Source organism: Hippoglossus hippoglossus, chromosome 22 (genome assembly GCF_009819705.1).
Source record: "Hippoglossus hippoglossus isolate fHipHip1 chromosome 22, fHipHip1.pri, whole genome shotgun sequence".
In the NCBI taxonomy this organism is placed as follows: Eukaryota; Metazoa; Chordata; class Actinopteri; order Pleuronectiformes; family Pleuronectidae; genus Hippoglossus; species Hippoglossus hippoglossus.
In genome coordinates this window covers 8,862,418-8,879,297 of record NC_047172.1, presented here as the reverse complement: position 1 = coordinate 8,879,297, position 16,880 = coordinate 8,862,418, and the positions used below count along the sequence as shown (strand labels likewise).

Sequence of the window (16,880 nt, the reverse complement as noted above, 5' to 3'; positions counted from 1 at the left end):
TGCCAGTTCCAACAACCTAAATTTACACATTTTTACGTGATATTTAAAAGTCTAAATTTAAGATTATTCAATTTGAGACCTTTTTAAGACCAAGTGGAAACACTGATTTAGTTGTGATGCTTGCGGTTAGGGTAAGGAACTGGGCAATATTATGTTGATGAGTGTTCTCACTAGGAAGTACAGTGTCTCTAGGGCCTGCTGTGTTTACACGGTCCACTCATATCTTATAATTCTTCCGTCATGCTTAATATGCAGGCATGGCAGGCCACTAAAGACCTCGTGCACAAGCAGCGCTGTTCCTGCTAAACCCGCTCTGTGACGTCCACTGGTGCCACAACTTTCGATGAACAGGAGAAGCTGATTATCAGCATCATGATAAATCTTGGGGCTGGACAATTAACCGCATGCATAATTTTTTTTTCCAGTAATCATAATCAAGATAAAAGTTTGAAAATCGTGATATTGATTTGACGTCATATTGCCCAGCCCAAATAAATCTTCATGAAACATTACACATAAATATAATGGTATGAACACTGTTGGCTTAACTGTCCTTTCAGGCACAGGGCATGCAAATGCTGTGCGGTGTCCATTTGCATGGACACAGCAGAGGATAGGGTACTATCAAAACCTTAAAATTTGCATATAGGTGTCTGCCTTGACCTTGAAAGATACTACATGAATCAGACAGTCACAAGGCTAATCGCAACGAAGCGTGGGTCTCACTCTTTCACAAAATTTCTCTTTGGAAACTGGCCTCTTTCAGACATGCAAAGGGATCGAGCCAAGACAGCCTAGAGCTACACAACACACACACCAGCTGCCTAACCAACTGTGGACACACACGGATCCTGTGGTCAACCTCAAGGCATGGATGTTACCTCCACTGTGATGGCCCATTTCTTCCTCTTTTCCTCCAATGACCTGGGCCATGCAGACAGTATAGGACTCAAAGACAAAAAACTAAACAGGATGATTCTGCTCTCATTTCTGTTGCAGCTTTCCAACATGTGCTGCTTGTTGTTGGGTTCAGGGCATGACACTGCTGCTTTGTGCCGATGCCTCTGCTGAGTGCTCCGTGTGCGTGGGCTTCAGAACTGTAAATTGACCATACATGCTATAGCATGCACTGCACATAAAAACACTCGCAACTCACACATTCATTTGACCAACTTAGGACAGCTTTGTCTGTTCACCATTAAGTATGCCCGAGTGCTGTTCTCGTCGAGTGGGTGTGGGTGAGCAAAACAAAATAAATCTTTACAAAAGATTTGAAGCGAGCAGCAGTATTTTAGTCTGCAACACGCACTGCGCTCAGCTGCTTCTCACTAAAAACAACCAAATCCTAGATGTTGACATTATTTCTTAAGCCACAGCACTTATTACAGAGGCTCAGATATTTCATTAGATAACATCACTGTTCGTCCACACATGGGCAGAAAACATTTTGCATCTACACTGGAATTCAAAACCACATTGTCAGACCGACATCCTCCAAAAATGACAACTGTACACATGGATATCATTTCAAATCTAACTAGAAGCTGAAAGTGACAGAAGTTGAAACAGTATGATCAGAGAGAAGTGTGGGCTTTACTGTACACAGCAGCTGGTGGGAGTAAACAGGAATGAACATGCCACCCTGTCAGCAGAGAGGGCTGAGGAACCTGGCAGTGAGGCAGGCTACGTCCCCGTCCTGTCAGGGGACCCGGGGTTAGCAGCAGTATGTGGGACAGTCACCATCTAGCCTCGTTCACCCCCATATCTCCAGAGAACCAGCCTTGACCCCATTTAAAAATGTGTGTGTGCGCGCGCGCGCGCTCTCAACTGTGCACTAGTGAGCAATATGAGTGTAAAAGAGACCATGCCACAGAGAGAGACAAGAGTGTGTGCAAGGCTGACTGAGGCAGAGTGACTATTTGAGCCTTTACTGCAAACATGCAGAGACATAGAAGGAGCCTGGATGGAGACACTGGATGTGTTCTGTAATGGAGAACATACGCTGCATGCTTACATCACTGAGTGAGGGTTGACCCTCTGACTTCAGGTGACTTTAATTGTACTCGTGCACTTTGAGTTTATAAATAATCCTGACTGGCAACAGGTCATTGTACCGAGTTACACAAATTTAACCGAATCGGAGAAACTCACTCACCATCAAGCTCATGCATACATACAGTCCCTCGGAAAATTATTACTCCACATTGCGGGTGCATGACAAATATTTCTATACAAGCTGAGGTATCGCACAGGGTAGCTGCAGTTTTTCCAAGTCCTCATACATACTGCATGACACACAGACTATCATCTTTTCTAAGACAAATTTCAAGACTTGAGTGAAAGCAAAAAAGAAACAGCACAAATGTATTTCCCAATAAGTAAGGTTTTCATGTATTTTTCAGGACAACAGAACAATAAATGTTTCTCCAAAGTCACATAAAAGGTAATCTTTGCACTGCATGCGACCTTAAAGTGCTGAACTTGAAGTATTACCCACCTATCTCCCCTCATATTCTTGTCTTTTCTAAAAACATTCTTATACAGATATGCAATAACCACAAAAATGCCAAACATACCTGGCCTTCAGTATACTCAATATGGTCTCAAGATATATAAATGTTTGTTTATTAGTAGTAGTGTGAGTAGTTATATCGTTCTGTCCTGCAAGTAGAGAGAAAAAGGAAATGTTTTTTTACTGGAGAGAAGCAGATTTCTTTCCCACATTGTCACTATAAAATCTCAAGTTATGCACGCAACTTTCTGAATGACGACAACATTCACAACCACGAGTTGGGAAGGCTGCAATAATGTTGTGAAAGGGTTTTCATAGAGGTGTATCGATGCAGGTTTCACGTTCTGTTCTTCGAAGATATTCTTGTCCACTTTCCTTAATACTACACTGAGAATAAATAACAACTAAAGTGTATTAGAGGCTGAAAATATATATTTGGCTGATGTTAGGTTGTTATAGATATATCTGCACTGGTGCATGAAAGAAGATAAATACCAAAAATGTATATTTATATATATACACATTTGTTCACCAGAGAGAAGTTCGCTTTTTCGAATGCGAAAAAGTCCAATCCAGTACATAGCTTGAGCCGTTTTCAGACATGCCCTCCGGGTAAAATCCGGAGAATTGGCTACGGAGTTTACCCAGAGTTTGCCTTTTACACATGCACAACACGTTCACAACAGCATCAAATCCTCCGAGAGGTGGAGCAGCCGGGTGCAGCAGTCAGAGGCAGGAAGTGACGTATTTACTCTGCTGTGGAGATTACAGATAGATACTTTATTGATCCTAAGGGAAATTTTGGGAAATCACGGACAATACACGGACACTGGTTTCAGCTCTTATCACCACAAACTCTCTTGACTTATTGTCGGTGTCTTCTACATGTATGAAGCCGCTTTTTCATCTGTCGCGCGTTAGAAGCGTCATTAACCCCCCCAACTCGCTCACGGTGAATCCAGTGGTGCTCCCCTGCTGTGTTCACACATTGACATCTCCTGGATTTCAACAGACTTTATCCTAGGAGGTAAAAGCGGATAAAGTCTGTAGAAACTGCTGAGCATCTTACTCTGTCAATTGTGTTCACACATGCACCTCCTTCGGGGAAAATATGAAGGATCTGCGGAGTCCAGTGAATGTCTGAAAGCAGCTTTAGTCACAATTCCTTAATAACCATTATCAAAGAGATCCTTGTTAGCAGCTCTCAGTTCACACTAATATAATAAAACTATCACTTTTCTAAAAAAAATTGTGAAAGTCTGTCTCATAACAATTTCCATATCCAGAGGTATTAGATTTGACCATGATAAAGATTTTTTCAGTAATAACTGACCATCCACATAGTTCCACATTCACTGGCATTAAAAGTAAAAGACACACACACACACAAAACCACTGAGGAGTAGAGCTAGAATATCTCTATTGCCATATATGATCAAAATTAGACGACTTGGCAAGCGAAGGAAGGTCAGCAATAAACATCTGAGCCTAACCCCTGATCCTCTTCTTGGTTCAATCAGACAGTTCCTCTGAAGGATGTCTTAACCTGGAAACAAGAGATTCTGCTGAGACGGAGGGGATCAACAGTCAACCTATGAGAAGCTGAGAAAAGACTGTACTATAAAACCATGTCTGGGATGATGTGCTACCAAGCAGCCCACAGCTTCTTGGCTGTCGAGTCAACTTTTACCCCAGTCGGACCCATTTCTTAAATTCTATGCTTGATGACCAAAAAATTGCCTTCCTGACGCCATTCTAAGGATGTTTTGCTGATTCTGTACATTCTGTTACTTGGATTTCAAGTGAAACCCACATTTTTCGCAAAAAAACTAAAACAAATGCCAACTTGTACACTGACAGCTCGACTGCGAGCCTACAGTTTACCTCGATCAGCACTTTGAGAAAACCCTGAAGTGTTCGCCCTTCCATCTCACTTTGCTGACCGCTTGTTCACTCCAGCAGTTCATTTACCCTATGCAGTGAAGGCCACAGCTCCTGGCCCACTGTGTTTTGACCAAGTAGAGGCAAACCACTGGTCTGTGGAGCAGGAAGCTGCTGGTATGGCCTGATATGGCCCTCAGTGACAGGCAGCCAGTCTGCGGGCATTGCTGCAGCCCTGGCAGAACTGTTTTCTGACCAAGTGGCTGAGGATGTAGGTGTGATAGATTTTACATACAAAACTAACCTTCACATCCACCCTTAATGGATTTCTTAGTCTGAAAACCTCATGCCTTTGCCTGGCATAACCTCGAACCTGTTTGGATGAGACATGGCAATAATGGCAATGTACCCTGACCATATAGTAAACTCTGCCAAGAAGGGAGAGGGACACAGAGGGAGGGTGGACACGAACAAATGAGTGAAACGGTTAGGGGAACACTACACTACGAATTGTAGTAGCTATTACATCAATCCAGAGCGGAAACGATTTGAAAATGAATCTAACTGCCAACTTTTGACTTTTTCAAGCAAAAATGCCAACGATTCTCTTGTTCCAGCTTCTACACAGGAGGTTTGCTGCTTTACATCACTATTAACGGATTGTCTTTTCATTTGCAACGGACAACAGAAGCTGTTTTAAGATATCACCTTTTACTTTTATCTTGAATCTTTAAATGTCATGGCTAAAATATTTAAATTAAATTAATAGAACAAAGAACAGTTGCAACTACTCACACTGGAGTTTTGTCTACCCTACATCAATCACTTTAAATCCAGATACTGAACAACATATTATAGCACGTCTCCACACTGAGATATTTCATTGCTAATGCTACAAAAGTCTTCACCGCAGAAACACATAATTTTCAACTAAAACTGTGCAAGGAGCTGTGGTTATGTTGCTGCAAGCCAAGCTGAAATGTACAATCCATCTCATGCACATGCACCTAACTGCATGCAGCTGATGACAGAATATCTCCCACAATACCATTATGCACAGTATCGCTTTCCTTGTTCTGTAAAACACACTTGATGGAACATGGTTGGTTAAATGATTAGAAGCTGCGATTGTCTTCATCCTCCAGTGAGGTGAGGAGAGGCAGGAGAGCTCACTGAGGGCCTGAGAACAGTGTCAGAGGATAATAGGAGTCAGTGACATCTCAAAGTCTGAGCAGCGGATGTGTTTAACCAAGCCTATTAAGACCTGGACTAATCCTGCCTTACACGTCCTTATCCAGGCGTCCACTGACAGCCTTAACTCACACTGCATGGGCCACTTACAGCATGACTGGTTGCAGTTCTTGTTTGCCGTCAGCCTGTGACACAGACGCTTTCAATAATTGTTTTGTGATGTCTGTCGAAATCAGGGATAGACTGGAAACAATATAAGAACACATTACAATTCCAAAGAGAACGATGCTACTGCGTGTAATCGATTGCCTGAATCCCGAAATATCTTGAATCGCTTTGTCAATCCAACCTTTCATTGATCACCTGGCAAGAGAAATATGATGGCAGCACACAAGCAAACCATTTTTAAAACTGCTGGACAAAAATAACCTCCCTTTCCATCTGTTCACCTAGGCCGTCAGGTAGAATTAAGCGCAATGGCGATTAAAATGTATGACACAGATTAGAGTATGTCCCATCGACGGTGTGACTCTAGTGTGGCCTACTTCTCCAAGCAGAGGTATTCAGCAGGGAAATGAAAGGAGACACACATGTCAAATAACCAGGGCTGCTTTTGATGGGCGAGAAATGAGAGCAAACGTTTCGAAATGAAGGATGCAACCTAGATATTCTTAATTGTCCCTAAAATGGGCACCCGCTTTACTTCCAAGGAGCTTTCACACTTGGAATTGGTTCTTGGAAGAGGCTGGTGGATGCACGTGCGGTTGAAAGTTCATCGGTTAGAATTCTCACACACACACACACACACACACACACACACACACACACACACACACACACACACACACACACACACACACACACACACACACACACACACACACACACACACACACGATAGATTTTCCTGAAAGCAGCACAAGTGGAAAACGCATAACCCAATGTTCCTCTTTGTGTCCACAGAAGTATGAATCAATGCAGCGCAGAGCAACTTGTTCAACAGCAGCTCCCACCTGCCCACACACCAGCTATAAAAATAGATAACCTACTCAGCTAGACTCCAGGATGAGGGGGCCAATCTCTCAGTATCCTTGTCCACTAGGAGGGTGGGTTTGTGACACTGGGTGCACACTGACATTACCGATAAACGGGAATGAACCAGCTCCAGGCAAGATCTGCACTGAGGCACCTCAGGTTGTACAAATGTTATGCAACCCTGTGAGCAACAGTGTAAAGCAAACCAAAGCTGCTTCTGCTGCTGCAACCAAGGCACCATCTTCACCTGTTAACCAGCAGCAGCTAACAAACCACAGGGATTAGCTTGCAGGGCTGGTTTATATGTCAAACTAGCCTGTAAACGGGGACATCTTAGTTAACAGCAATGCCAAATGAGCCGATCGTTGTCTGCACACCACACACACACACACATGAATAAAGCGACAGTGAGGGGGGGGGGTTAGCATGTTCTCGCAGATATGCACATGGACCAGGAAGCTCAACTTATTTTATCAAATCATGTCACAAGCGTTCCTCACTTAGAGAAACCAGGCTCCCAGCTAGCCACCTTAACTAGCTGTATCTGTTAGCATCGGCAGGAAGGCCCGAGGAGGTTCGTCTTGCACATAGCGACACAAGACAGCACAATCAAAATGGGAGCACATGAGAGAATGAGCGTGGCACATACCGAGAAGCAGCAATTTCAGCTCTCTCCGGGAGTCCCGCTTGTCTCGGCGGAGTTGTTTGTCAATTTCTGCATTGATTCGTTTCGACTCCTTCGCCTCTTCGCTCAGGCAGCAAGCCATCATGGACTCCAGAGTCATCCCCTCTGCTTGTGGCAGCCCGGTTCAGACGGGACCCGACAAACACTTGCCCACGGCTCGCTGCTTTTTTTCCCTCCTTCTTTTTTTTATCCCCCCCCCGGTCCCTCGCTTTCTGTCTCGGGCGAGGAGGAGGTGGTCTGCACGGGGCTGGACGGATTGAAGGCAGGGAGGATGGATGGACGGGACTGGGGCGGAGGGGGAGGGGAGACTAAGCTAAAGGGGCCTCGCTGTCAAGTTGCCCCCCCGGCCGGGAACAACTGCGACTTCACCCGGGTGTTCTCGGCAGATCGCTGGAGACTCGGGGAGGGGAGTCGGGAGACGGCGGGGCCTCCCTGAGATGCTCTGCCTTAGCGCGGGGCTAATGTTAAAAAAAAAATGCCTGCAACAGATTAGCCACTTGATACCCGCGTCACACCATGAACCCCCTATTATCACTCTGTGGTCCGGTTCTACCTCGGTACCGCCTGTCGCTGGGCTCCAGTTCTGTCTTCGCAGTCCGTGGTTCGAAACCGGCAGTGTCGCGACATCCAAAACCCGTTAACGGTCGATTTCTGTGCAACGCTAGCAAGCTAGTTCACGCTAGAAAAAAAAGTGGTAGTCCTCGCTAGTAAGCTAACATTAATGATAATAGTTATTGCACGACCCTCCGCTCGGCAACTAACCACACTAGCTAACGTTAGCTAAAACAGACGTGACGGCTACGAACGCTAGCTAGCTAGTCCCGGCTAGCTCACCCAGCGACGCCTCTGCTAATGTGGTGCCAACCCCGCAGTGAGTGGAGCGAGCAGCGGGCTGGTTGGAGGAATTTGTCCGCCTAGCTAGCGACGGCGGGGCGGCATTGCGTCCCGACTCATTTTGAGAGGTAAAGAAACGCAAAGCGATTAAAGGCCGTCGCCGGAGCCTGCGAGACAGAGATAAACCCCGAAGAAACGAAGGAAGAGGGGGACGAGATGCGCGTCGAGGCGGCTGCTTTGTGCCAGAGATGTTTTCACAGGGAGCAGCTGGAACAGGGTGGGCGCGCACACATGCACGCTCACACCAAGCTGATGCCAAGCAAGGAGGAGGAAGAGGAGGAGGAGGAAGAAGCGTGGTGTTGAGTGACAGACGGAGGATTGCATGAAACAGATTTGTGACAGTGAATGAACGAGGTGGGATTTCATGCAAAACACACGAGAAGTGGGGAAAATCCGATTCTGTAGTCCCTGCACTGCACGTGAGATCACAGCCGAACATCTGCTGCACTTCAAAGATCTTCCCAGTTTAGAGGAGGAGATGTGTGAAAACAGAAAACACTGCAACTCCCCATCACTCCATCAGTTTACCTGCAGCACCGGAGCTGACAGGTTATAGGTGAGGGCTGAGGAGGCACTGCGGTGTGATAGCAGTGATATCTAGTGGCCTTGGTGTGCAGTTGCATGTAACTCCACCATCCATCCATCGCTTCTTAAGGTTCAGAGCCTCAGCATGTTTAGAAGGTTAAAGGTTCAGTGTGTAAGATTTAGTGACAGTTAGTGGTGAAGTTGCCTGTCGTAGCTGAATACCCCTCCCCTCATCCCCCATGAAACATGAAAGAGAACCTGTGGTAGTCTTCAGTTGTCATAAAAACTCAAAAGGTGTTTAGTTTGTCCAGTTTGGGCTACTGTAAAAAACATGGCGGCCTCCGAGAGAGGACCCGCTCCCAATTTAAATATAAAGTATTTAAATATAAAGGGTCCATTCTAGGGTAAAGAAAACAACGAATCTTTTTAGATTAGATTTAGATTAAACACAGTAGTTGAAAACATATAGGATTATTTTATATTCAATTTCTGCCAATAGATCCCTTTCACCTAAACTTACACACTGATCCTTTAAATTCAGTCAAGCTTCACCAATTTACACATATTCATAGATATCAGTCCCCTAAATTATGAACCTACATAAAATTAAGATTTCCCTAGAAATTCACAAAAAATGTTCAATTTTTCTCTGACCCAACTGCATCCCTCCACCAAGTCTTGTGGTAATCCATCCAGTAGTTTTTGTGTGATGCTGCTAACGATCAAATAGACATACAAACGCAGATGTATCCATAACGTGCCATGTCTCAGGTTTAATAGTGAGAACCTGAACTCTTTTGAGCCTGAACAACATTGAAACCACTCACAACTGCCCCAGGAAGCGTTTTATCACCTTTGAACACTTGCAATTTTGGCCAAAAGGGGCTAAATATGTGTTAAAAGTGTACAGATGTTTCTACACTGATGTAAACCTACACAAACTAACGCTAAGACTTGGCACTTAAGTGTAGTATCTATTATTGTATTAGATTTGATCAAATTGAAGGCAGTGTAAAGCTAGAAAATAAAAATCGGACCAACTAGTATCTGGACTGTACATAAGTACTTTAAATACGTATCAAGTCAACATTAGAATGGAATAAAAGAGGACACATAAAACGTTTTATTACATAATAAAAGAGAAAATGTTTTTGATAGATTTAAAATGAAAATGGGAAAAAAACAATTTCCCTGTTGTAAGATAAAACATGATGGCACCAGAGTCAAGACGTGATTCAGCCTGAACGAGAAGGCTTTTTCTCCCCTGGATGTTTCATGATTTGAGGACATCAAATAATCAGATGTCTTGAATAAAATGAGTCTGAACTCTAATTTGTGAGAGTGAAGAGCAGTTAGGTTCTACTGTGGTTTGAGATGTATGCTCATGTTGTCAATATGCCTGGCTACAATTAGCATAAAGCTACATGGTAACACTGGACTGGCAGAACAAGTGACTGAGTGACACTGCCATCTCTACAGCATGAGCACAATCCAGTACGATGGTTTACACGTTTTTTAAAAATAGTACAAGTCCTTGATCAGATATTCAAATGTTGAAAATAGTCACTGAAGAGGTGCCGGACCTCCTCACCCTGACTTTGCTCCACACTGGTTGACGGGAGCTGCTTGTGGCTGGGCTGTGGGCTCTCTGACTGGGCCACCTCTGCCAGCCACTCCGCCGTGAAGGCGTCACCGTGGGACTCGCATATGTTGTGCAGAATGCAGCACGCCAGGATCATAGTGGGCACCACGTCCAGGCCACAGTCGTTCCTCTTGCTCAGACACTGCCAGCGCGCCCTCAGTCTTAGCAGCGCCTCATCGGACACACGGTGCGCTCTGGAGAGTCGACGGTTAAAGAGCCGCTGTGGCTCCGTCAGTGCAGCGTGAATTGCTCCCCTGCCTCTTTGCTCAGGATAAGGCTTCATCAGCCAGCTCTGGAGGGGGTAACAGGCCTCGCCCAGCAGCACATACCTGGGCATTACAGATGGTTTTTAGTCAGTTACGGCCTGAAAACACAGACTAGAAGACTTTTGGTATGAATATCCAGATATTAATTAATTTAAATTTAAATGTTTGATAGAAGCGTGACAACATCCTCCTTAGGTTCAGTTAGCAGACAGATATAAAAGGCAGCTGGCAGGAATAGTTCAGGAAAATGTAATTTATTTAGTGCATGTCTGAAAGCAGCTTCAGTGAAGTGTGTTGCCCCTCTGCCTTCCCCACTATCTCCAAACTCGGAACTTTATTTTTCCCACATCCTTTTGGTTGACTCAGCATAACTTCAGATTCATCAAAGCTTTTAGCAAACCTTTAAAATGGCAGTGCCAAGTTTTATTTTGTGTCAAGCTCATTGCTTTTGCACAAATTTAAACCCAACAGTAATTTTAGAAAACAGAAAACAGTGCAGCTCGGGGCCAGAACATTTAACATTAAATCAGTAGATAAAAAAGACATACAGTATCAGCAGTCTGTGTCTGCTTGTCATCGGCTTATATGTGTTATCTGGTTATATAAGCCTTAATGCTAGATACCATTTCAAGGTGATCAGGAAAATGGAAAAGATGAAAAATGTACTTCTCCAACTGGTATATTGTTATTTTAAATGTCTGTAAAATGAGAATTACTTGGTATTGAAATGGATCCTGATGCAACAGTTGCGCCAGTGGCTTTAATTTTACCTAAGTGGTCTTCCCATGAAGACGGGTAGTGGGGCAGGCGACAGTCCGCCCTCTGCGGCTGTGGTCCACAGTGATGAACTCTGTAAGATTTCAGCTGGGTCTGTCCCACCTGGGAAACTGGCACATACATCCCAGAACTGCCCCCGGCCACTGACGGCCACCTGAAACAGCAGAGACACAGCGAGAGGCGTGAAATAAAAATCTAATGCAGGACGACTTGCAGCAGCATGGATGCAGGTTCCTTTTCTACCTGAAACAGTACTGAGAACCAGCCGGCAGGGTTAGCATAGTCAGACGCATTGTTTGATGGAGTGATGATAGCTGTGTGGAGGGTTGCTATGGCAGCAACACAGTGAGGGAAGCCCACGTTGTTCAGGAAGAGTTGGGCTGAGTCCTCCAGCTCCTGCTCATTGGGGGGCCGCAGGTAGATGGAGCTGAGGAGCCCCACGATGGCGTGACACATGTCTCTAACACATCGGCACACTGTGGACTTCCCCACGCCGAACAGAGTGCTGATGGTGCGGTACTCAATGTTTGATGCCAGGCGCCACAACGCCACAGCGACACGCTTCTCCACCGGCAGCGCCAGGCGGAAGCTGGTGTCCTGACGAGCCAGACGGGGCCTCAGTTTGTCACAGAGGTGAAAGAACGTCTCCTGGCTCATACGGAACTTATCCAGCCAATCAGAGGGCTGGAATTCTGTCATCACCACCCGCTCCCACCAATCAGTGCTTGCAGTGGTGGTCCAGGGACGAGTGCGGATGCGGACGTTGGAGCGGATACCTCCTGCTATCATCATCTGGTCAGAGAAAGATAAAAAATAAAATGAGAGAATCTTTTCACTTTGAATAAACCACTTTGTCAACTGATACTATAACTTATATAAATACATTCAGCTTTTTCTCCTAAAAGGGGAAATGTTTAATTCGGTTTCTTTAAAGCTACAAGGTGATTTTTAATAATATATCACCATATTTTATATTTTTAAATGGAGATACTCTTTACTTTATCACTGTTGGTCGTTTGTATAATTGTAAAACTCCTGATCAATCATCAATTAGTTAACCAAGTTCAAATTAATCTGCCTTTCTTTTTTACCATAACAATGTCTGGTTTAAGCTTCTATAGGAATATATATAAGAATTGATGGATTTACTGAGAAGATAATTGGCTGATTAAAATCTATGTTGACATTAGTTGTTGCAGGTCTGCTTATGTTGTTACACTCCATGTTATGGCTGGGAATTAAACAATAAATATCACAAAATCAATAGCGACAGAACACATTTAATATACAGTATATTGATATAATTCTTAGGCATTTTGCTAGCACAGTGAGGAGGAATATTACAAGATGGGTTTTAATGTTTTACATGAGATTTATAAAACGTATTTTTACTTATATTATTAATATATATTAAACGTATATATAAAACGTATTTTTACTTATATTAAGTATCATAATATTTACTTATATTAAGTATCATTCTCTGCCTATAATAAACATTTTAAAACTTCACTCAGGAGCAAAAATCTGTCTTGAAATTTGTAAGAAATAACTAAATCATCAGAAATATTTAAATGACATATGACCAGCCCTACTCCACGTGACCGCTGAGTCCATCTTACTTTTGTAAATAAGAATATCAGCTTGTGATTATTGATTGATTTAAACATATTTTGTTTCATTGTTGAAACGATTATTATCATTCACATTCTTGTTATTGGTTGTAGATTGGTGAGAAAATGGTAAATATATCCCCTGAGTATTAAAGTCAAGATAATAGAGGTGGAAACATTGTGCAGCCACTGTGTGATGGGGGCGGTTTTCCAGTTGAGTCAGATTCCTCTGGGAGGAAGAGGGGATGGAAGATGGAGGGACTGACCAGCAGCATCCTCCTCTGTCTCTGGAAGAAGTACTGTCTGTGTCGGATGCGTCTCTGGATCTCACTGCGCCTCTGGACGTCTGCGTCGTTTATGTCTCTGCGTCGCTTCTGCAGCACGTAGGTCAAGAGGAACATGAGGGAGAGCAGCTGCTCCTCTTCCGCCATGTTTCACAAACGCACCACATCCACTTACAGATAAAAACAGGGGCTCATGTGTCGCTGCGTCTCCTGTCGCTTCACCATGGAGCCCCCGAGCTTGTGTACTTCCGCTTTTCTTTCCGGTTTCTCTGACTCTGACCACAGGACCACCAGAGTGGTGCTGCCATCTAGTGGCTGATGAAAAACAGGTGTTTCAAGATTCAAGATTTATTTTCATTGCAAAACATGAGGTACATGAAACTAAGTACAGAGGTCCTGGTGAGAAGTGTGGTGGCAATTTCTGTTTAATCATACACAATTATACATTGTCTCTCGGTAAGTTAAATTCTGTCTCCATCTCTGTCCCAGCCCCCTGGTGTGACTTCTGGTGTGAGACAATCTGTCTCCGAGATCCCTTATCTTCGTTTACAAGACAAAAGACCCCAGTCCTGTATACAATACAGAGATCCCCTCACCCATCTATTCAGCCACACTGAGTGACCCCTGCCGTGACCATTTGCCCAGTGGGGGAAGCCATAAACATTATAGTCTCCTGAGCAACAGTCGTAAAGTTTAAGTTAACTCACAAGAACCACATCTGTTGATACTTCTTCTAAATACATATCTGTTCTTCTATTAAACATTACACAAATCCAGAATCTGCCAATACAGAAGCAATGAAATAGAACAGAGGCAGAAAATAAATACAATGAAATAAAAATAATAGTCCATCATCATGTCCATCCACCGTCTACACCGCTTGTACTTTATTGGGGGTCGCGGGGGACAGAGACGCCTGCGACCCCCAAGGAGAGCACAAGACTGGCTCCTGTTTCTGTAACAAAATGTTATATAAGCTTAGATAGCACAGACCAGTTTACTCAACATCACTGACAGTCTCAACAAAACCTTGAAATGTTGTTGTATCTTTAAAGAGAATCTAATACAAGGCTGTTGTACGGGACTGCAGCAGATGTACATACTCTTAACTGAGCATATCAGGGAAAATACTGAACAAAGGTTGAAGCCGTCGGGACAAATACTGAATTCAATGAATCTATTTAGTCTAACCGAGGTACGTCATGTCCTCCACACAGCACAGCAGCTGCCTGTGTAGCCACAGCAGATGTTGTTGACATTAATAAGCTCAAGACAAACAGTGATATCCAGAGAGGAGGTAATATCTGTGGGTCTTATGGAGACATTAGCCTTTGGCCCATCTTTGTGTTCTGCTAATCTGCTCAGTATGTTTTGTTCCCTTTGTGAAGAACCGTCCTTCTGACCAGGACTCTCCCCAGCACGTTATTTTGTGTTCATGCATCCAACATCTTTCTCATCCCACACTCATGCATACACGAACCCTCACTACAGACTTAACTGATCCCATAATATCTTTAGTTCGTTCTGGTGTTGATTATATTACTGTACATTTTGAATAAACGACTTACTATTTTCCTTCATCCTGCATTCTCCTCATATTTCGTCGTGACAGTAGTAGGTGCACACAGGATAATGATTTACTCTATAACATGGCTGTACATCCATAACTTATGTGAACACAGAGAAGAGACCTAGGACACAACTTTGACTCGAGTGATAAAGAGCTCAGCCGCTGCATTCTCAAACTCCTTAGCGTCCATGTTGCCGCCTGGACCCCGCAACTGCGCTCCAGACATAGCCTGAGCGAGCTTGCAGGGAGAGATATTGGCGCTGGCCTTCAGGTAGCGGATGGCCTTCACGTTGGCCTCCAGACACGAGTTGTTGGCGTTAACACAGCAGTTTGCATCACAGCCCTGGGATGTCTCCAGAGCTTCCTTCAGGGTCCCCAGCACGGCCAGGCACAGCGCCCGGGAGGCAGGCCCGTTGTCTGGGCAGCACACCTCAGCGTAAAGCCTCTGGGCCTGCCGGATGTAGTCCGAGAAGACGGCACACGTGAGCACGCCGTGTCGGAAGATGTCATAAGGGACTGCCTCGTGGTCTTGGCAGTGGAGTCGTCGGAGGAGTGGAGCGGAGGTGGAGGCAGGGACGCCACCTTCACTGCATAGACACTCCAGAGTCTGGGAGTAGAGGCCTCCTCTCACCCCTCCTCCTCCTCCCTGACCACCTCCTCCTCCTGTGGGGCTCTCGGTGCAGGAGCCGTCTGGGCCTTCAGGAGCCTCACCTGGATGTCTTTTGGGCCCGGTGAGGTTTAGGAGGTCATAGGCCACGCGGACGTTGTTGCTGAAGGCAGATCTGGGTTTAAAATGAGAAATGGAATCAACGTGAAATCATAGTTTAGTCTGAAGCATTTAGAAGCAAAACAACCGTTGTTAACTGGTAACTCTGGTAACCTGTACCACAATGAGATTTGTATAAATAGCATAAATCATTATCTTCAGTCTCTAAAATAGTAGAATACACTGTAACATTTTCAATCCTTGTTTTTTTTTTATTTTTATTTTTTTTAAATAAAAGGTATCATATCTTACACCCTAATTATCTAATTTGTGTTTTGTAATTTTTAAACCAACGGGGAGCTCTGTGGATTATGTACAGGTACGGGGACACTATTTTCAGAATAAGATGTTTCTATTTAATTCTATTCTATTTATAATTTATCACTGAACCAACAGAAGTCTGTTCACATTATATTAATTGGTGGTGTTACTGTAAATATCTCTCGCCTTGGCAGATAAGATCAGTAGTGACAGACAAAGGTTGAAGAGTTTGTTACTCAAAACAGTTTAAACGTGTTTCATTAATCTGTTACTAGCCAGCAGGTTGTTACCAATAGAGTCAAGTCAATAGTCAGATGTAATATTACCTGCCAGTGACGGCATTCTTCTAGTGTACACTAAAATAAATATTGATTATTTATAAAAATCATACCTTTATATCCGTTTTCACTTTGACACAAGGCCTGGTTAACTAGTGTCAATCTGAATTCAACAGTAGAAACACGTGAGGGCCGTGTCCTGCTAGAATATGTGGTTCATGTCAAAGTGGGTGAGTGACAGAATGTTGCATCTATAATGAAACCCCCTGATCCCCTGTATAACCACAGTGTTTGGACCGTGAACCTCTGGGAGTGATGCGCCAGCCGCAGGTGCCACAGCGCCCGGTTGAGATGCTGCTGCTCCTGGGCGCCTGCGCTCGGCGGCGCGTTGCTCAGCGGCTCCGCGTCGCAGCCTCCAGCCGAGCCGCTCTCCGCCATGGAGGAGAGGTTGCAGAAGTGGTCGGCGAGGAAGCCGATGGGATCGTCCGACCTGGCCTCCACCATCTTCAGGATGGCGCCGCGGAGCAGCTCCCCCACACCCGCCTGCGACAGAAACTCCCTGTCGCTGTCCGACTTGGTGGCTTTGCCCTCGGGCATCACGGGGGGAGCAAGCCCGGGCCGGCGTTTGTCTTTGTCCGCCATTGATGTTGACGTCCCGTGTCGCAGCAACGGCAACGGAAGTGATGGAAGAGCGGCCGGA

At 44.6% G+C, this 16,880-nt stretch overlaps 3 protein-coding genes and 1 long non-coding RNA gene across 5 annotated transcripts in view; 1 reads left to right on the top strand and 3 right to left on the bottom strand.

The window, feature by feature from the left end:
- Nucleotides 1-8,444, bottom strand: part of gna11b (guanine nucleotide binding protein (G protein), alpha 11b (Gq class)) — a 25,499-nt gene extending 17,055 nt beyond the window's left edge. Inside the window, exon 1 of one of the 2 annotated variants that reach the window (XM_034576159.1) lies at nt 7,269-8,444. In XM_034576159.1, the coding sequence (XP_034432050.1) occupies nt 7,269-7,404 (136 nt within the window). In that variant the 5' untranslated portion in view covers nt 7,405-8,444. The remainder of the gene's footprint in view (nt 1-7,268) is intronic. The other variant, XM_034576160.1, reaches the window with a different exon arrangement.
- LOC117755963 overlaps nt 1-16,430 on the top strand; it is a 19,875-nt gene extending 3,445 nt beyond the window's left edge. Inside the window, exon 3 of the long non-coding RNA XR_004612703.1 lies at nt 16,213-16,430. This is a non-coding gene — a long non-coding RNA (uncharacterized LOC117755963). The remainder of the gene's footprint in view (nt 1-16,212) is intronic.
- Nucleotides 9,822-13,651, bottom strand: LOC117755957 (protein ANTAGONIST OF LIKE HETEROCHROMATIN PROTEIN 1). The gene is made up of 4 exons (XM_034576158.1): nt 13,288-13,651; nt 11,652-12,200; nt 11,402-11,562; nt 9,822-10,694 (listed from the first exon to the last, which is right to left on the bottom strand). The coding sequence occupies exons 1-4, from the start codon at nt 13,450-13,452 to the stop codon at nt 10,262-10,264; spliced, it is 1,308 nt and encodes a 435-aa protein (XP_034432049.1). The 5' UTR covers nt 13,453-13,651; the 3' UTR covers nt 9,822-10,261.
- Nucleotides 14,207-16,880, bottom strand: tpgs1 (tubulin polyglutamylase complex subunit 1). The gene is made up of 2 exons (XM_034576161.1): nt 16,485-16,880; nt 14,207-15,657 (listed from the first exon to the last, which is right to left on the bottom strand). The coding sequence occupies exons 1-2, from the start codon at nt 16,820-16,822 to the stop codon at nt 14,997-14,999; spliced, it is 999 nt and encodes a 332-aa protein (XP_034432052.1). The 5' UTR covers nt 16,823-16,880; the 3' UTR covers nt 14,207-14,996.